This window comes from Coturnix japonica, chromosome 21 (genome assembly GCF_001577835.2).
Source record: "Coturnix japonica isolate 7356 chromosome 21, Coturnix japonica 2.1, whole genome shotgun sequence".
NCBI classification, from domain to species: domain Eukaryota; kingdom Metazoa; phylum Chordata; class Aves; order Galliformes; family Phasianidae; genus Coturnix; species Coturnix japonica.
In genome coordinates this window covers 1,986,243-2,006,073 of record NC_029536.1, presented here as the reverse complement: position 1 = coordinate 2,006,073, position 19,831 = coordinate 1,986,243, and the positions used below count along the sequence as shown (strand labels likewise).

Here is a 19,831-nt window from a genome sequence, read left to right as displayed (position 1 = left end):
GGCTGCCGGTACCGCATCCCACCTCCCCCCCCCTCTCCACGCAGCCCCTCCGCTTTATTACCCTTATTATTATTAATCATCATCACAGCGGGGTCTCAGCTCTTACCGGAACCGGGGCGAGTCCTTGATACACTCCTCAAACTCCACCGTCATCCTCGCGGTTCGGAGCTCAACGGAGGAAGCGCAGCGCCCGGCGGCGGCGGCGCAGCGAGGCGCGGCACGGCACGGCACTGCGACCGCCCCCACCACCGCCCGGCAGGGCAGGGCAGGGACCGGGGCGGGGAGCTCAGCTGTGGATACCCCCAGTTACCTTAGAATGAACGTACCCCCGGTATTCCCACAGAAGGTGAGCTCGGAGAGCTCATTGAGCCTCCTAATGAATCGATGGGAGCTGATTAACCACATTTGTGCACGCTCTGATAGCGATAGGATAAGGGGGAATGGTTTTAAAGTGACAGGGGAGAGATTTAGGTTGGATGTTAGGAAGAAATTGTTGACTCAGAGTGCAGTGAGGCACTTGCACTGCTGCCCTGGTGATGCCAAAGCTGGATGGGATCCTGGGCAGCACAGTGGGCACCCAGCCCACAGCAGGGGTTGGGTCTATGAGGGCTTTAAGACCCCTTCCAACCCCAGCTTCCCCCCTTAAAGCCCTCACAGACCCAACCCCAGCCATCCTGTGACCCTATGATTCAAACCCTAACCATCCCCTCTGGTATCTGCATTAATTCAGCCCATCCTTTGGGTTGCCACTGTGGCCACAGTTTGGATGGGGGGAATGGACCTGTAGGGGATGCAGGCAGCAATTCCCTGCCATCAGTGTCAAAAGGATTGGCATCAATCCTGTTACTGCTTAATCTAGTTTTTAATTTTCCGTACACAGTGGATTTGCTGCTGCCATCAGCCATGCAGTAAATCTGCAGTAACTCCAGCGAAGCCAATGTAATCACTCAAGGAAGGACATCTGGGCTTGTGGGTCCATGGGAACAGATCACATTTGCTGCCGGACACAGCAGTGTGATGTGGCGTGGATAAATGAGACTAATTACAACGAGCTTCATTTGGATCCTCCGCCCATCACTCACCACAGGCTGCATTAAGACTGAGAAGTGCCCTGAGTTCAAACCTCCACGTTCTACCCAATTGCATTGTTTAATGAGCACCTGAATTAAACCCACAGCTCGTAGCATCACCGGGGGCGTCTCAGTGTCACAGCATGTCAAGGCATCACCTCAACCACGGACAGAACCAGGACAAACAGAGGGGGAGGAAGATGCTCGGTGCCACATCCACACTGATTGCTGTTAAATCTGCCTCCAGGCACTGGTTCTATCTGAGCTCTATAAGGATGGTGTGTATGTAACAGTCCGACCTGATTTGATGTTATAAGCAGTGGAGGGTCCTTAGGAACACATATAGGATCAGCTCTGTGCAGAATGGCCAAGGTGACCTCTGCTGGCCTCCGCTCCACCTGCTTCTATCAACCTCAAATCAGCGCTGTTACCGTTTCCCTTTGCTCTTCCAGCACCGATAACGACACGGGGGGTGTTTCTACACACACAAACTCAATGGCTGAGAATCACCATCCCTTCCAGAGCTGAAATTCACGCTATGAGAGCTCATCAGGCTGCTCCATTCACATACATACACACACACAGAGCCACCATGGCCTCACCCGGAAGGGGGCGGTGCTGGAAGGGGAAGCCGGGCCCGGTCCGCCTCCTTGCTGAGCCCGTAGTGCAGCAAAGATGGTTTCTCCTAAAACCCGATATTTAGTGTTCTTTCAGTACTGTGGCACTAAATATAGGTAGGTGCGATAGAGCTCGGCCCTGCGCTGTTAGATCCGGGGGGGTTGAAGGGGTGGGGGTGGGTTGCATGGATGAGGTAGGTAAAAATGGGTTAGGGTAGGCCATGTGCTTTGTGCTGGTGGGTAGGAAAGCACAGAGAGAAAGGTGATAGCAGATCGAGCCTGAAAATGCTTTACCTGCATACTCTCATCCAGGGTAATCTGCCTTATCTTCCCAGCCCATCACACAGAGTGGCATTAGAGTGATGATTTTTGCTGTTCTCCCAGCACTGTATCCCTATGAGATGGATGAAAAGCTCAATCAGCAGCAAGCAGTTCAATTATTGCCCCACCACTTACTTCTGGTGGGTTATCTGACAAGATACTGGGTAGAAAACACAGTCTTGATCCATCCCATTAACTGCTCTATCTGCTTTCCTCTGCAGTGGGGTCATGCAAACCACAGCTGAGCAGTCAGGGCTTGGAGTCCAGAATTATTTGGAGGTACGTCTTTGCTAATCAAATAGACATTAAAATGAAACTGCTGCGCTCACACTGTTGGCTATGGATATTATTTTTACACTGGGCATTTAGAATATGACTATTCAGCTGTAGTCAAGTGTCTTATTGAGTGCAGGTGGGAGAGTTAGGATGAGATATCCCACCCCAAAGCTCTGAGCATCAAGACATTTCCAGCCATGCCTGTATTTACTGAGCAAGGCTGAGCATTCTTGCTTTGCAGCAGGAAAGTGAGATGAATTATGGCTTGAAAATAAGTTTTCAGGATGTATTTGTATGGCTTCTTGCCTGAGACCGGTGTGGAGAAAGTGTATAAATATAGTGCAATGCTTGAAGGAAGAGCCCCAAAGGACTTTCTATCTCATTTATCTCATCCTCTGAACCATCCAATGTCTCAGCCCCAGGCGCCGGACTTTAGGTGAGCCCAGCAGTTGTTTTGCATTATCCAAGTAACTTTGTTTTAAACAAGGGAATGGGTGATAAAAGGGAAAGACAAAGAAAAGGAAAAAGATAAACTTATTTGGTGTTGTCTTTTCACAGTATCAGCATTTCGCCGGCCTGTGCTGGGATATGTGCTTTGCTTTCATGTGGTGGTATTGATGCTGGGCACTGCTGAGCAGGGCTGCATCTATTAGAACCACATGGGATGTCTTAAAGCAAATTTAATAGAAAACTTCTGCGGCCTGCAGGAATTTATCTTCCTTCCTCCATTTCTATGCAGCCTTGAACTTCATAACACTCATTTCCAAAGCCAGGAAGGCAAGCGAAGGGAAAAGCAAGATTAAATCTATAACAAGATCCTTGTTCCATCCTGCATGCGTTCAGACATCTGTTTTGTTTGCAGTTACAGGCAAGCAAATAACCTGCGAAGTGTAGACTTCATGTATCAACAGCTGGTGTCCTTAGATGTGTAATGAACTGGTTTGTGAGCAGGACTTGCTGCTCTGGAGTTGACAAGGTAGAGCTGTGGCTGAGCAGGAGGCCTAGCCTTTGTCACCACATCTATCATAGAGGACATGATTGGGATCCCAGACTGGGATGCTCGATTGGGTTGCTTTGGAAACCTTCTTTTCCAGCAGAAGCTGCTTTCTCATCTTTTTTTTTCCTTGTTTTCTCCATAGTTTTTCTCTCTTCTTCTGGGAAGGAGTTAGATTCTTAATGAGTTTCAGTTGACATAATGCCCATTGAGTCAGCAGGGCTGTGATGCCTTGCAACCAGAAGCTCCTGCATTATTATTCATTAGAACTCAGCACTTTATAAATCGTGCACCGTCTCCAGCAATGCAATGCAATGCAATCCCTCGTGTCTGTGCATCTGATGCCATTGTAGATGTCTTCCACTGACAACACCAATAAGCAACCCAGCTGCTGTGGAAGAGCAATAGACACCTTTCCCAAATACTCCTGCTGCATCTACAATTGACTTGACAGTTTCCTTCTGTAGCTCCCAGATGCTCTGCAGGGGTCTTTCGTGGCTGAGCATCTTGAGCCTTTTTTATTCAGACTTTGGGGAGATACGTGGATGAATTTTTGCTTCCCAGACATGGTGTAGTGACAGGCCTGTTCTTCATCTTGCCTCTGCAACGTGTGTACAGTGGGGAAAGAGAACAGGGCTGTGAGTAATAAGAGAAATCTGGAGTGTGGATTCATATCATTCTGGCACACAACAATGGAAATTGCAGTGGGATTCAAAATATGGAAGTGCTTAGTGAACAAAACCTGTTAGCAGCACAGACCTACTAAATACAAGTAATGCTTTCCTCTGTATCACTGGTATAGAGAGTATAGAGAAACACCCAGGGATTGTCTGGAACAGCAGTGACTGTAGAAGTAAAGATGGCATGAAACTGAGTGAGGTCTGGCTCAATGAGACACCTCTAGCTCGTGTCAAGTCAAGGTTCCAGTGTTTATAACCTGCCAAGCAGAATGCTGGCATGCTGTGTGGCCTAAAGAAGGGAGCAGAGACCTGTGAACTGTGAGGATGTAAGAGAGCACAGCTCCTCAATTCCTTTGTCTCCTCTATTGCTTCTTAGGTGGATACCTGTGGGTAAACTGCTTAACTTCTGTCTCAGTTTTCCCCATTGGAATCCATAGATGATACCCAGCAGCATAAGGGTCAGAATTAACAGCAGTAAAGCCTTGGAAGTTCCTCAGATGAAAGGCCTGCTGCTTGTAGGGGCTCTTTTTTCCTTTCCCTTCCTTCCTCTGAAAGGGCAGGTTGCCATTCAAGCAATTACTAAGTGTAAATAATGCATCTTTTTTGCAGATCAGCGTGGGTTGTATTAATGGATTAGAGTATATAGGAACCAGTGGAGGAAGGTAACAGATGTCTATAGGCTCAAAGGCCATCTGGATGAAGCAGATATGAGACATATGCATAGGTGAAGGGGTCATTAGTGAATGGTTGGTTGATGAGAAACCCAAATGTTGATGTGTTCCTATTATCCAGCTTTGTTCAGATGTGGTGTGTGAAATAGAATGCAGTGTGGGGATCCACGGGAGTGTTGTATCCAAACTTCTCCAGCTTCTCCATAGCAAGAAAGGAGGATGTTCTCTCCTGCCCTCTCTCCCTCTGTTCCACTCAGCTATGCTCACACTGGCTGATTTGTGCCTGGCAAAAAGAAGGGGAGGTGAGGCTGGGGAAAGAGAGGAGTCTGCAAAATACAAGCATATCTTTGCAGATACAAACACAGCTTCCACTTAAAGACAGAGTGTTGAAGCACAAGACGTGGTCTGCTGCATAAAACATACTTAATTTCTGTCTGCTTCTCTCTGCTTAAGGGTGATAAATAAAGATTTTTATTGTTAATTGTAACCATATGTGAACTCCAAATAGAAGGATTAGGAAAGGGAAAAGTCTGGGGTCATTTCTGTTCTGTTTCCCAAGCTTTCCCCTGCAGCTCAGTTACAATTTTTCTTGCCTCCCTGTGCATTATAATGATATGTTTCTGAGAGCCCAGAATCCTGTCTGCTCAAGTTGTAGGAATCTGGAAGGCATTTGTGAGTCAGCAATTCAAGCTTTATTGACTCTTGGTACGAAACTGAAATGTAATAAAGACCACTGCTGGGTTCACCACTCAGGAGGGAAGATGAGAGAGAAGGAAATTTCCAGTCATTCATCTGGTTTCCTGCTTTTTTTCCTTCAGTCGTTCAGATATGCTTCATTCATACACCACAATAAATTACATTAAGGGCCTGTCCTGACAAAGACAAAACTGTATTTTGCAAGTGCTGTAACCTACTCCTAACCGTTATTGTATGGCAGAACTACTGTGGTTTTAACATTGCTCTAGTAAGTTACTAGAAGCAGAGTTTGCCTTTGCCCCTTACCAAAGTCCACCCTGGCTTTGCTAAATGTGGAATGATCTTAGACCCTTAAATATATAATTATCTTTGTTAGCATCTCTCTCCCTCCTTGTCCTTATTTATACCTGCTGGCATGGCTCAGCATCAGCTCTTCCACTGCTGTGTTCTATTAGAGCTATGCCTTGGTTCTGTGATCTGTTTCTGTTTCTCAGTGGGACCAATAAACACATTACACTGGTGCTGTGCTACTTCTTATCTGGTCCCCCGACTCCTCCTCTGCTCTGAATAGAAGCACATTGCCCTCTGTAGCCCTGCTCCTGTTGAGGATAGGAAAGAAATGCTGTATTTTACACCATTTTGGCCTACACTGGAACAAAAGGCTGCAGCCTGAGCTCCATCAGGCCTATTAGCTGTGATGTCAATCTGACACCTGTGTGCTGTTTCTATCTGAGTTCTGGAGCTCTCTAAGAGCATGCACTGTGCTGCTGATGCCGGGTGCAGTTCTTAGCAGTCAGATGCAGGGGTTGCACCTGGATTAAAATTAGGGATTCTCTGTTCTCTTCTGCCCAATTCTATAAAGCAAAGAACAGGGAGGTAAGTATTTTTCACTTTGTTTAATGTGTAAGGAAGCTGACGTGGTGTATTGTATGTTCTCTTTAAAATCATTCTGGGACACAAGGTGAGAAGCCAAGTAACACTAGCAGAAATCAACAGGCCCACCTCCATCCATCTCTGCAGCTCACAGTAAAACTCCCTATTGCTTCTCTTGGAGGCATGATATATTTAGCAAGGAGGAGGGCATTGTTTCCTAGGGAGCTCTGAGTTTCCTGTTCATGGTTCTGTCTCGTGTTGGATTGCAGAAGGCAGCACAGAACCTAAAACCTGTTGTTCCCATCAAGTTCCACATATCCAGCCGGACAGACAGTGGTGTCCATGCGCTCTGCAACTCTGCTCACCTTGACATCCAGAGGGCACCAGGGAAGCCAGCTTTTCAAGAGAGAGTGCTCATTAGTTGTTTGAATCGCCACTTGAAGCCTGAGCCAATCCGGTGAGTTGGTGGCAAGTCAAAATCCTTTAATTCTTGTTTGAGAAAGGGGAAGAATGTAGTGATGATCTCCCAGCAGTTGAAGGCTCAGACTGTCCATGTCTGTCCAGCATTTGTTGCACTAAGACATGGCTCTGTGGGCAGTAACACTGACGAGCAGTGTGCCAGAGCTCTGCACTGTGCTGTACAAGAAGGTGGCTGATTTGTAGGAAGTGTTTGGATGAGCAGAAGTTGGATGCAAGATCCCAATTGGTAATTACTCAGAAGACCCAGTTGCTGTTTCATGTTACTGCAGTCTGGTGGCATGAGTGTAATAAAGGAAGATTATAGAGGCAAATTCCCCATACCGGAGCAAGATCCCAGGACAAAAAAGCAAATCCCTCCCCACCCAATGCAGGGATTTTTGTAAGAATAGCAGCCTGACTATGAAACACCCTCCCCCTTCCCACTTCACCCAGTCTGCTTTATTTTCTAATCTCCTCTTTGTGAAACAGGGCCTGACCCAAATGCCAACGCAGCAAGGCCTGGGATTTGAGGGCTGACAACATGCCTGCATCTGCCCTTCATTTTGCAAGGGAGGACTCCAATTCTCCATGGCCTGGGGAGCAGTGAACCCAGCTCTAGATGTGCAGGCACCTGAACAGTTTGGTGGCTGAGGAAGGAGATCTGAATGGTGATGTTTCTTTTTCTCCCAGGAGGTCCTTTGTGCAGGTCCCAGATGCTGTGTAAAATGAAGAGAGTCTGAGTTGGTTGAAGCTGTGAAGTGCCCTGTGCTGTTGTGAGGGTGCTTGCTGGCCTTAGCTGCGTGCCTGACCACGGTCCTCATCATTAGACACTCTGAGTTTACCAGGATGCAGTCAGCTCTACTTCTCCCTCCTCCCTTGGTCTGAACCTTTTACAAATGGCTCAGCTGCTTTCCATTAAGGAGCTTGGTGACAGGCATGAATCGAAATGGATCAGCAGCCAACCCCTCCCTCTGTAACTATGACTTTGCCAAGAATTCTCTCCTAATGCTGGATAAAAAACCCAGCACTTTCATGTGGTTGCAGGCAGGGGGTGATGGAGAGAGATATCTTTGTGAGAACTCGTTGTTGATAGAGCTTGAAAAGGAAACCAGATTCCAAACTGGCTGGTTGTATCATTAGCAATAATCATCTTCTTTGTAGCTTTGCTGCATGATGGGTCTCTTCTAGGAAATGAGCTGTCTTTTATAGTTGCAAAGCATTTTTGAAAGGGTCTTGTCTGCAAAGATCAGAGCGTATTCTGCTGATGGGTAACTTGAGGAGGACATTGTTATCATGGTAAATAGGGATAGAGTAGTAAAGTAGACTCTTGCCTTCTGTTTCTGGTTTCAGTTTGTGAAGTTTTCCATAAAAGCTTTCTGCATCGCAACAAGACAGAGATTCATCCCACCTCTTGCAAACTGGTTTTCACCTTCTGTTGTCAGTGGAGAGAGGAATTAGTACTTCTGGAGGACACCTTTGTATTTAATACGTTGGTGTTTCAAATTAGATGCCTTTGGGCTTCTTTGCCTTCAAATTCTTCTGAAGATTATGCTGCCTAAAAGCTGAAGAATGCTCTCAGTATTTACCAGCAGACTTGTAAAAAAGGGGACGTTAACAAGGCTTGAAATGTGGTGTGCTTGAAGAACTGGTGGAATAAGAGACTCCCAGCTAGAAAGAGCCCAAAATAGCAATTGCATCTACCAGGAGAGGCAAGAAAGGATGTCTGCAGTGAAGAATCATGCGAGTATAAATGGGCTTTTCTGAAAGAATAATTCTATGGGAGGTTATAAAAGGATGGTTATTTAATAAAAATCACTTCAGTGTTAACAGGAGAAGCTCAAGGGAGATTAAATGCTTGTGGAGACATGTAGACAGAGGAAAATAAATGGAATACTTAATTATATTACCGTGTTTAGAAGACACTGGAGGTCCTGGGTTTAAACTCCATTGCAGGCCTGGAGGATGTAGTTTGCATTTCTGATGGGAGTTTATAGCAGCAAAGCGATCTTCTGGGCTTGTTATTGCAAATCTTTGCAGAGGCCTGTGGCTCAGCTTTAATTTCTTCTGTGGTCTGAGCCTTTGCAGCAAAGAGGTGTGAGCCAGAGGTGCTTAGGCTGACAAAACTCCCTGCGGCACCAACCTTTTAAAAGTAAATAAATAGCTTTATCTGTTACTTGGTCCCAAACGGTATCAAATTCTTTGGTTGCTCTGCATCCTTTCTCATCCATTTACAAAGGTGTAAAACCAGAGGGGCACACGACAGAAGGAAAACTACTTTCTAATGAGAGACGTCCTCTAAAGCAATATCTGCAGAGAGGCATTACCTCTGAGATGGTGCCTCCTTGCTGCTGCTCCCAGCAGGATGATGACAAGCCACAACTCTGGACTATGGGAAAATGAAATCCAGCACAAACTGCTGCCTTCAAACCAGTTGTAGTGGTGTGTAGGGAAGTGACCTACTTTCAACTATTTCCATCTGCTACAATGAACTGCGTAGCTGCCTTTAGGAGTGAGCAAACAGTGCTGCATTGGGTGTGCAGGTATATCTGTCATTGGGAAGTCCTTCATGCTCTTATCTGGGGCCACGGCTCTGCAAGAGGGCTTGGGCTTATTCACCAATGGTTTCCAGTGCTAAGTCCCATCAGTCTACACACAGAGAGTGATGGCAGCCCTTCTTGTGGATGCAGCAAGGCTAAGGTGAAACGGATAGGAAGCCTTAGAATATCTGATTGTATTCTAGTGTTTGCAGGTAGATGCTTGATCAAGAAAGGGACTCATGAGTATAAGGAAAAATGAGGCTATGAGACTTCTGATTGTATTCTAGTGTTTGCAGGTAGATGCTTGATCAAGAAAGGGACTCATGAGTATAAGGAAAAATGAGGCTATGAGACTTCTCTTACAGGCTCATTAAAGCTGCTGGGTTTCTTCCCTCTTCTTAGTTTATCTGATAGATAAACCTAATAATTTATCTATTAGAACTGGATCAACTACAAGTAAAAGTGGAGCCACTGACCTGCCGTTGTGCCAAGTTTGACAAGCAAAACAGGAAGATGGCTGGTCTCTGTTGCTTAATATAAAAGGTGACAACCTGAAAAAAAAAAAGAAATTACCATGAAAATAGTGCACCAAAAGCCTTTTTTGGTGGTTATTGTGGTTGGGACGTCTGGTTTTATCATCCACACTGCATCTCTTCCACCTCAGTTGATGCTGTCCTGCAGACTGGAGGGTACAGCCAATATGCCTTTGAAGGCAAGCACAGACACACTCTGTCCTTTGAGTCAGTGTTTCACAGCTGCATTAGGGCAGTTGTGAGCCAAGCGAATAGTCTGGAAGAACTCATCAACTTGGGAATGATGCTGCAATAACTAGTTTCTCATTGGCGAGCCTAGAGCGGGGCCAGAGGAAGTATTTGTGTGCCTGTCAGATTTCATGTAGAAAGTCCATTTATGGCTGTGTGTTCAGTTAGAGCTTAGAAAAAATGTTACCTTGGCCATCAGCACGTCTGGGTAAGAGTCATAGGCAAGGAAATGTTTTCTTACAGGGCTCAAAGGAGACCAGCTCTCTCCTATTGGTTTTCCTGCTAAAGAAGGTAGCGGATGAAAAAGTCCAAAGGGAATTATTTCTACAGCTGCTTTGGTAAAAGGAGGAATAATTGCTATTTTCTCCATTCTCCTAGCATAGTAGGGATACCACAAAAGAACTGCTAAGAGATTTTGTGAAAAACACACTTGACATTTGCAACAGCCACTGAAAAGTGGGTCATGAGCTAGCACAGCATAATACTCTCCATATGTGAGATACATTTCATCCTGAGGATCTCAGGAAACCTCAAACATTGTCTTGCTTGTTTGTTTTTGCAAAACTTTCCCTCAAGTGATTCATATTTGTACGTGCACATGAATATTTCAAAGAACGTGTTTGCACACGTGAGCCTTCACACCCAGCTGCGTGTGGGAATAATGCAGGCTCTTTAATGGTGCCATTCCTAAGAGCAGGAAGCAGAATGCAGCATTCAGCTGAAGAGAAAACTGATGGCAGCCAATGTTGATTATTGGCTGGAAGTTTGGGTCAGGATGCTAAGAGTTCCAACAGTGAGATTGCTAGGAAGTGTGTGGGTTTAGAACACAGAGCAAGTAAAGAATCTATTGCATGTTTTAATTCCACCTATATGGAGACCAGCAAAAGCTTTTAAGCTAGTGCATGGCGTTTCTGTCTCTCTCATTCTATTCTGTCATAACAGCATTCTGAGTGCCTACAGAGTGACCGACAGCTTCCATGCACGCTTCTCTGCACTGTCAAGAACCTACATTTATCGGCTGTTGATGGGCTGTACCCACCATTCTGAAATACCAGTGTTTGAGAGGGATCTGTGCTGGGCTCCCACTGGGGGGTGAGTGTCTTCCATATGGCCTGGGGCAGCTCTGCAAGGAGCTGTTTGGGAGAGATGCAGAGGGGTGATTTCCACACATGAAACCAGATTCCCACATCATACTGGAGATATTGAACATTGGAGCTGCACTGAGGTACATTCAGTGAGGCCTGAGTCTGATCTTAATTGTACAGTCAGCTGTAGCTGTTGTTAACTCAATGGCTCTGGGCCACATCCATGAACGACTGTGTGCCCTGTGTGGAAGCAATGAGCATTTCCTCAGATAACCTTGCCAATTCATATAGCAAACCCATTCTGACAGCTGAAGGGACAACGCTCTCATACGATGCAGGCAGAAATGCATCACATGGCAGATGTCACAGCTTTAGGTGTGACCGTACACAGAAGGCAATCAATGATGAAAGCTGGCATTTTTTTTTTCCTTTTTTTTCCTTTTTCTCATCCTGTTTCTGGTGATGGCTGCATGTAAATCTTTGCTCTCATTCCCTGTCTGAATTCTTTTACTTGTGAATAAGTGAGAGCCAATGACTCTGAGCAACCCTACAGTAACAAGCTTGTGTATGTAGCACAGCATTCACATATATCCTTCACAATACTTAAGACATGATAAGCAGTGGGTAAGGAAATAACAAACAGTCCCCAGAAGAAAAATCAGCTATTGCCCTTTAGACAAGGTTGTACTGAGATAAATATACATTCAAGAACACTGGAGTTTTTCACATCATAGGAAAAAAAACAAGGTTGGAAAACCTTCATGGTGTTTGATATTTTCTTACTTGGCAACACCTTTTTGAGTTTACAAGGTACCGTGAAGGCTTTTGTTTCTCTTTTCCTCCACTCTAGCCAATAGTTTGCATAAAACTGTTTTGAATTCAACCATATTAAGGATAAAGCTTTGTGGAAAGATGTTTGCCTGCCAACCCCTCACCTGGGGCTTTGAGCACCTTCAGACCTCAGGTCATCTGGCATCTTGGTTTGTGGTTTGGGCTCTAACAAGAAAAACTCCACCTTCCAGAATGCTGCCATGTTCTGTTTGCATGCTCAGTTCAAGCCTCTCATCAATTAACTGAATTTAACCCACATAACATACTCAGTCCCACCTAATGCTCCTTTCCTTTTCAGCTACCTCAACGTGCCCGCCATGCAGGACGCAGCACAGTTCTTACTGGGAACACACGACTTCAGCACTTTTTGTTCACCCAACTCCAATGCACCGTCTCGGTCTCCAGTCAAAACCATCGTACAGGCAGACATCCAACCCTCTTCTGGTTTCTTATCCCACCACTATGAATACAGGTGAGAGAGCCTAGATACTCAGCTGAGGAGCTGCCCTGATCAGCTTTGTCAGAAAAGCTGCTTTCCAGTGCTGTGCTAAGAACTGACCTCCTCTCAGTGCATTGCCTTCACAATCTAAGCACGGTTCTGCCTAGTGAAAGTTTGGGAAGGATATTTCTTCTCCTAGTGACCTCAGGGAGAAAGATGAGCAAAGCTAAGGGCAGAGAAGCTGGCCCAGTTGTTTGTGCAGTAAGGCAGGATGTCAAAAACCTACATATGGAGTCTGGCACAGCAATTCCTATGTGATGCTGAAGATCAGCTTTGCCTAGAGGCTGTGAATAGGAGGAAAAATAACTCACCCAACACGTAGGGTACTGCTGTAGCTATGCATATCCTCTCAGTTCACACCAGTAACTCCTTCTGCTTTCCTGGGGGATTCTGATGAAAAAAAATTCAGTATTCCTCAGTCAACACATAAATAAAAGATCGCTGTGTGTCAGGTTCTTTCAGGACCAGGTCTTGCAAGTATTGAAATGAAGTGGCTGGATGTATTGCCTTCCTCTAGCAGAAACTGAAGTCTTTTTTCCCCCCAGAAAGATCACACGTATTTATCATCTGAACATGACCCCCTGCTTTCATTTCTTTCAGAGAAACATGGCTGTTGTGTTCCAGCTTGAAAGCAGACATTGCTATTGTCTGACTCCAAACCACATTTCTCTTGTTTTCCAATAATGGAAAACCCTTTTCTTTGTAGTTTCCCCCCCCCCCAACAGTCCTCCATTAGGTTTGAATATTTACTGTGCTGTCTGCAACAATAAGGGCCATGCTTCAAGCTTCAGCTGGGCCTCACTGCAGCTTGCAAATAGCCTGCTCTTTCTTTTCCCCCTTATTCTAGGATGGTGTGTTTTGCCAGCAGTAATGTAGGATAAAAGCCAAAAGGGAACTGCAAAAACAGAGGGAGATCTGTATGCTCTGAGTAGCCCTGGTCTTTCAGTTCCTCTCAGTCTCCCTATTCAGGGGCAGGAGGAAAAAGGCATTTTGTCTGATCCGTGGTTTCTTTGCACACTATTGGTGCTGCAAATACACAGCTGCATTACAAAGAACCACCTACTTGGGTATGGCGTATTCACTGAAGCTCTCTGCTGTACAAGTACAAGGACATAGGCAGTGAGTGCCAGATGGGTCGCTTCCTTCCTGCTTATTTGCAGCTAAAACACTGCCTGCATGGGAAAAAGAGGGGCTGGAAGGGAAGCTGGGTGCTCTTACCTGGCTGCCTTCCTGCTGTCTGTTGTTGGGCCACCACTGCTGGCTGGAGAGCTTGACCATCACACAAGTAAGCAAAGCACTTCACCACTGAGCTAACCTGAAAATAAGCATTAACAGTCTCATCAAGATCACCTTTAAATGCATGCAGGTCACGTTGTTATCTTCAAAATCCAGACCTACTGTTGCTGATTGTCCTGTCTCACAGATTTGATACGGATCAGCTTTTTGACATCTTTAATTTTATTTAAAAATTCAATTTAAAAAAGGAATTTGCCATTCCTTGCATAACTTGCTGCATAAACCCATCCCACACAAGGCCAAAAACAGCTCACAGGAGAGAGCTAACTGAAAAATGGGATGAAAGGCATCAAAGCTTGTCGCTGATAGCATTTGTTTTTTGCTTGGTGATGCATGCAGCCCAACTTGTGTTTTGTAACAAGTCATTTTTTTAATGTGCCAACACTGATTGATTTACAGAACAGCTAGGCTGAAGGGGGAGGCTTTGAGAAGCCTTGTTTTGATGCATTGAAACAGCACCTAAGCCCCTTACAGTGCTTCCTTAGTTATTAAAGCATTAACCAAAACCATGAGTTTTCTGATCTAAAGAAAGAAGTTCTGGGGTTAGAATGTTTGTGACAGGCTGAGTGGGTGTTTTTCCTTTGGCTGATGTTGGTTTATTGCAGTGTCCTAGTTCTAATCTGCAGAACACCCTATGGGGACAGCTGCAGTCATGGAGCTTGGTGTTTGCTTTTGCCCTTACTGCAAGTAAGACAGCAAGTGCCTGAAGTGCGTGTGTGTTTCTTCCCTGCAGCAGCAGAATGAACCATCCCTGCACTGAAAGGGCTGTGATAGCATTAAAAGCTTATCAATCTATTATTTTCAAGTCTAAAGAGCTTTATTTTTCGCTTCAGAGGGAGGAATCTGCAGAATGATAAACCAAGGTTTCTTAGTCAAATAACGCAGCTTTTCACTCACATTCTTCCCTTCCTTTATGAACTTAAACCAATCTTCTGAATTGACTTCTTTTCAAATGATTCCTTCCATCAAACTCAGTTGCTCAGCAACACTGGAAGTAGAGTTAGTGCCCCAGCCACCCAAAATGCTTTTGAATGCTGAGGATGTGCTTAGAGCCTCAGCCCCACTCCCAGGGAGCAATTGCTCTGTCACCTGTTTTCTAGCTGGATATGTATTATTCATTGCAAGGTGCTGCTTGCTGCTGCTAAGTGGAAAAGACAGACAGAATTCATGCTGGTAAGCAGAATTACTTGTGAGATTGACAAGAAAAAGAAAGTTTCCCACTTGAAGAAAAATATTTTGGCCTCATTCGATGTCTACAAGATATTTCCCTAAGTATTTTTCCTAAGAGGACCCTGGCTAGAGATGGTGCATGCAAACTGTCTCTTACCATTGCTGAAGAGCTGAGCAGACTCCTGGCCACATTATGGTGGGTATTTGTGCATGTGCCCAGTGCTGCACATGTCTGTATGCCACGTCCTCCTTGCTGCAGGGAAGGAAAACCATATGTAAGTGATGGAAGTATTGTCATTTCCTGACATAAAGAGGAATCCGGGGGTAGGAGCTGCCTTTACATTTACCAACATACACAACAGAGAAGGCTAAAAGCAGTAACTTATCTGTGAATCCTGTGAGAAAACAGCTTGCAGTTGCTCCCTGGGGTGATAGTTTCAGTCTCTCTTCCTGCTTACATTGCCCTGATGCCCCACACAGGCTATGAATCATGTTGTCCCCTCTTCATCTTCTTCCACCATTTACAAGAGCTGTCTTCTAGGCTGTGGGCAGCCCCCTCCTTTATACTCAGGTGTTTCCAGCAAACCCAGCCTGTCCTGAACCCCCCAGATAAATGCATTGCAGCTGTGCTTTTCCCACAGCTGATTTGAGTCTTCAGAGCCCCACACAACTGGGCTTATGGCAAAGGAAAGGAGGAGAGGACAACGGTATCTGTGTCAACAGATTTGGAGAGGGGAAAAAGATGTTTTCATGCAGTGACATCTATCCAATTTCCCCCTGCCACAAGATTCCCGCTGCTCAGTCTCAATCCTGATGCTTTTGAATTCTCTTCTCCTTGTTGCCTTCAATAGAGTGATGCACAAAATTCACTCCTTTCTCACTATGTGAACCATGCACGTGGTGGAATTAGAGCTTTGATAAGTGTCGTTTGTGACATGACAAGTGAAAAGCTTTTATCAGAGCTAGAAATGTTCAGTCACGTCCAGAATGATTTATGGGCTGGCAGAAATGCTGTTGAGGGCAAAGCATTTAGTTCAGCCTGACACATGGTAAGCGCTTCTCTTGGGTCAGATGCAATGCTGACATTGCAGGGCTCCACTTTGGCAGCAGGTTTTTAAACGTTTGCTGCTCTGCTGTCTGCATCAGGATTTGATCTTTCCTGGTGTTCTGCCAACTGTTGTTCTGGGGTGAACATCTGGCAGAGGAGAGTTTGTTGCAAGAAGAGGAGAAATCGGTTTTCAGGTTGGAATTTGCCAACTTAACAGTACTCTGAGTGCCCATTATGCCTCCCAGTAATGCTGCCATTAAGGGCTATTTTATCTTGTATGGAATCTTGCAGTTTGTACCTCCTCCTTGGATCTACCTCCTCCGGTCAGGTCAGACAGGCTGCAGGTATTTCAACCCTTTGCTTTCCTTTAGCACAACAGACATATCCTGTGCCTAAACTGAGGTGGTGCCCAGGAAAAAGACTAATTCTCTGTGTTCTCTCTGCAGTTCGGGCTTCTAAAAGAGCAGCTTGTTGGCTTTGAGGCAGTCAGTGACTCAAAGTAGCTTACATCTCAGCAAGCATCTGCCCCTCCTATTGAACCAGCAGCCCTCATGTAGGCTTTAGCTGCAGGATGATGTTTTGCAACAGTCCAGAGATCCATCTGGCAGCCTGGGCCTTGACATGCTGAAGCAGAACTTGTGCTTACCAACGTCTTCTTCATCTGAAGGCTTTAGATGATTTGTAGCTGAATTGTTGCTCTTTAATCTCTTTTAACTGTTCTTATTGATAACTCTTTTTTTGTTCCAAATCCCGTTAGTTTAAACTGATCATTTTTGAGATGTGATTTTTAAACCCTTTCTTTTCTCTGTAGGGGACTGGAGTTCTGGGAGCTGAAGTTCAAGAGCAGATCGTTTCTTTACCGACAGGTACTGTTCTGCTCTGTGCACCCTTTGTCTCCAAGAACCCAAGTATCACCCTCACTGTAACACCATTGACTTGGCAGTGCTGCATCCATGTGTATTGCAGAGCTTCTCCTATAGCTTCGTGATACACACAGGGACTTTGCCTCTGTGAAGCGAGGCTCTGTGTTCATTATTTGATCCAATAGAACCAGACCATCTTTGGGTTGTGTCTAAAATCAATGACCAAAGTCACAGAATGATGTGGGAGGATGGAAAGTTTTGTTTTCCTCAGTCTTTGTCCTTGCAGTTCGAGTGGTAAAAACCAAGAGACATATGTTCTTGCTCTGCTGAATGGCACCAGGCCCAGTGAAGGCTGCCTGGAATTTTACTTTCTGGCTTTGGAGCATGAGGTAATTCTCAGTGTTGCATGAAGGAGAGATGGGAAGACCTGATTCAGCTCTGCCCGCACGACTGCAGGATCGTTCCCTCTGTCGTGCTGCTGGGTTTTCTTTGAAATAACTCCAATGGGGTTTTTTGCTGCTGTCCTCAAGGGAGTCGGCTCTCTCCACAACTTAATGGATCACCTCATTAGGAAACAATTGGCTGTTCTGTCTGCCTACTCCGGGCACAGTCACACTCTGGAGACAGAATAGGCATGGGAAGGCTTGTTTTGGAAGAGAGAGGGGGTGTTTTGTGGGAACAGTTATTTTTTGTTCTGTTTTGACAAACTAGATTTGTTTTTATCCTGTGCCAAGCAATGCTCCGTAAGCTCTCTGACAGTGGGTGTCTGGATATGAGCAGGGGAAGGACGATAACACGCTTGAGAAGGCTTGATACATAGCAGGGATCTGCTTCATCAGATGCTCTTGTGACAAGGAGAAAATGCTGGTAACCCATTTAATGCATTAGACTGGAAATGTTACTTGGTGACATTGGTAACACTCTTTTTCTGCCCAGTAATGCTGAGCCCATTGCCCTCTGTGAGTGGGGCTTTCAGCAGCAGCCTCAGAGCCAGCTGGCAGGCCAGGAGAGAAGGAGCAGACTGTAAATGGTGAACCTGCACCCTCAGACCTGAGCATCTGCTTCTGTACTCTGTCACAGAGAGTTTACTGGGTTAGGTGGAGCTCTGATTTCATCTCATATGGCTGCTACGTGAAGTTTTACCATCTGGATGTTTTTATTAGAGAATAAGGTTAAACAGCGTCAGAAATTATGTGTGTCTTCTCCCTGAAGGAGCAGCAGGGAGACACCAAGCACGAGGCTGTTTCAGATGCCTCCCATCCGTTTGGATTTACACCAATTAACTCCAAGTGTGGAGACATCAAAGCTAAAGTCACAGCATGCAATGACCCCTAGTGAGGGACAGATAACATAGCACTGTGTTGCTTCTCCATGACACCAGAATGGCTACAAGGCAGGCTGTGGGCACCACGTAGTGCAGCTTAGGCTCCAACCAAGTAGGTGAAAGTAGTGCCTGCCTTTGGATAAATATATCTTTATATATGGGGATAAACTTGATGAGGTTGTTTAGTAGACTCTGGTTTAATCTTTTGTAAGTGTTATTTTAAGCACCGTATTTGGAGAACTGGTTTAAAGGGGGATGCTGATGTGCGAGGGTGTGATAGTAGGTGAGCACTGGGTGTGAAATTTCTGCTAACCCAGTAGATCTGGAATTGCTTAGTGTGCAGAGGAGGGAAGCTGTGACATGTGGAGGTGTTCAAAATGCCAATTTGATGACTTAGTTGGCTGGTGGGCTTTCACACTTGGTGTGTTGTTGATTTTCCTTTTGATTGTGTTGATTTTGGCCCTCAGAGAGAGAAGCACATAGCCCCCACCTGGAAATTGTTGCTTGTCCATTAATAGTGTGTGAACCCAGCTTGCCCAGCAGCAATTGAGCTTCCTGCCACAGGCAGCCTGTGGCTGCTGCAGCTTCTGAAATAGAAACCATGTCTGCTCAGCTCTCTTTCCACCTGTGATGAGAACAAACCTGCTGCAAGGCAGTGGAACTGGATGTTACATTGTGTTACAGGTCTTGATTTTCCTAGTGCCCATAGTTGTAGGTAGGGAAGGGGCTGTTCGACCACACAAAACACTGCTGATACAAAGAGGACTTCTTAACCTTTTAAATGTTACAAGGGGCAGTTCCTAAACTGTATGCTGTCTTTTCAGGTCCGGAGAATGGTTGGGGCTCTGGTTGCAGTTGGCCAGGGAAAGTTGGCACCGCATCATATAAAGGAGTTGCTGGAGATGAAGGATACACAGGCTTTTCCATCGTTTGCCATGGCTCCATCATCCGGACTCTTCCTACAATCAGTGGAATATAATGAAGCAGGTAAGGGAATGGCAGGCAGTGACTTTCTGTGGGAGTCAGGCCTCATACTGAAAGGAACAGAAGCCCCCACAGTCCTTTTTGTGCCATTTAAAGCAGTTACTATGGAAAATGAGTTGTTAGTTTCTTTCCTGGTAGATTTCTTCCTCTTACTTGCAGGGTAGTGAAAGAGAAGTCAGGTTGCTGTCGACTTTGAGCCTTATTTTGTCACTCAACATGGTAACCAGATCTTCTCTAATACTTGTGGATCTACCTCTGTATAAAATGTCCTTGGAACTGGTGGACAGAGAGAGCACAGACGTCCTGCAGTGGGTTTTGGGAATGCTCTCCTGCTGCAGCTGTGCACACACAGGGGCTTAAAGACAGAAGGAGAAGCAACAATATGTTGTGCAGGGAGTTTCAGTCTAACACTGGGCACTTGGCTTGGCCTTGAAGAGACAGCTGCTGCTTGTGGGTTTGGGCCCTCTCCATAGTGGTGCATTTCCTACTAATGCTGGATGTGGAGCTGCCTGTGTCAGTGGGGAGGGAGCCCAGGCAGGAAATGAAGACCACAGACTTTAAGAGCTTTCAGTGCCATCTTTTTTCCCTAAATCAATGTTTGGTGTTTTTCTTTTCTTCCCATTCAGATTTGCAAACAACAGCGGACCCGGGAGAATAGCAGCTCTGTCAGCCATGTCTGAAAGGACTGTTGTTGTGGATGTGGGATGGAGGTTTGCAGAACTCTTTACGCAATAAATGCTCTCGTCTCAATAAACATCACCAACTTTAGGCATCTT

The 19,831-nt window shown here is 45.5% G+C and overlaps 2 protein-coding genes across 5 annotated transcripts in view; one reads left to right on the top strand and one right to left on the bottom strand.

Moving 5' to 3' along the window:
• The window catches only part of ACAP3 (ArfGAP with coiled-coil, ankyrin repeat and PH domains 3), a 73,284-nt gene extending 58,189 nt beyond the window's left edge, over positions 1–15,095 (bottom strand). The window contains exons 1-6 of one of the 2 annotated variants that reach the window (XM_032448717.1): positions 14,994–15,095; positions 13,589–13,685; positions 12,682–12,760; positions 9,671–9,745; positions 8,565–8,797; positions 1,982–2,081 (exon numbers count right to left, since the gene is read on the bottom strand). In XM_032448717.1, coding sequence (XP_032304608.1) covers positions 1,982–1,995 — 14 coding nt within the window. In that variant the 5' untranslated portion in view covers positions 1,996–2,081; positions 8,565–8,797; positions 9,671–9,745; ... (1 more) ...; positions 13,589–13,685; positions 14,994–15,095. Of the gene's footprint in view, positions 1–106; positions 256–1,981; positions 2,082–8,564; positions 8,798–9,670; positions 9,746–12,681; positions 12,761–13,588; positions 13,686–14,993 lie in introns of those variants that run through there. The other variant, XM_032448716.1, reaches the window with a different exon arrangement.
• PUSL1 (pseudouridine synthase like 1) lies at positions 261–19,829 on the top strand. Of its 3 annotated transcripts, none has more exons than XM_032448727.1 (8): positions 261–346; positions 2,230–2,287; positions 6,468–6,655; positions 10,898–11,047; positions 12,170–12,343; positions 16,696–16,750; positions 18,896–19,058; positions 19,682–19,828. In XM_032448727.1, exons 2-8 carry the CDS (start codon positions 2,237–2,239, stop codon positions 19,711–19,713), a joined length of 813 nt encoding a protein of 270 aa, XP_032304618.1. In that variant the 5' UTR covers positions 261–346; positions 2,230–2,236; the 3' UTR covers positions 19,714–19,828. The 3 variants fall into 3 exon arrangements, with proteins under 3 accessions (XP_032304618.1, XP_015737659.1, XP_015737660.1); XM_015882173.2 differs by lacking the exon at positions 261–346 and adding an exon at positions 1,681–1,804 and having other exon boundaries at positions 19,682–19,829; XM_015882174.2 differs by lacking the exons at positions 261–346; positions 10,898–11,047 and adding an exon at positions 1,681–1,804 and having other exon boundaries at positions 19,682–19,823.
• Positions 19,830–19,831: the final 2 nt, after the last annotated feature.

Coding starts and splice junctions, on each gene's coding strand:
- PUSL1 (XM_015882173.2), top strand. CDS start 1,746: ATGGTTTCTCCTAAAACCCGATATTTAGTGTTCTTTCAGTACTGTGGC. Junction 6,656..10,897: donor TTGAAGCCTGAGCCAATCCG/GTGAGTTGGTGG, acceptor CTGTCATAACAG/CATTCTGAGTGCCTACAGAG. Junction 11,048..12,169: donor TGCTGGGCTCCCACTGGGGG/GTGAGTGTCTTC, acceptor TTTCCTTTTCAG/CTACCTCAACGTGCCCGCCA.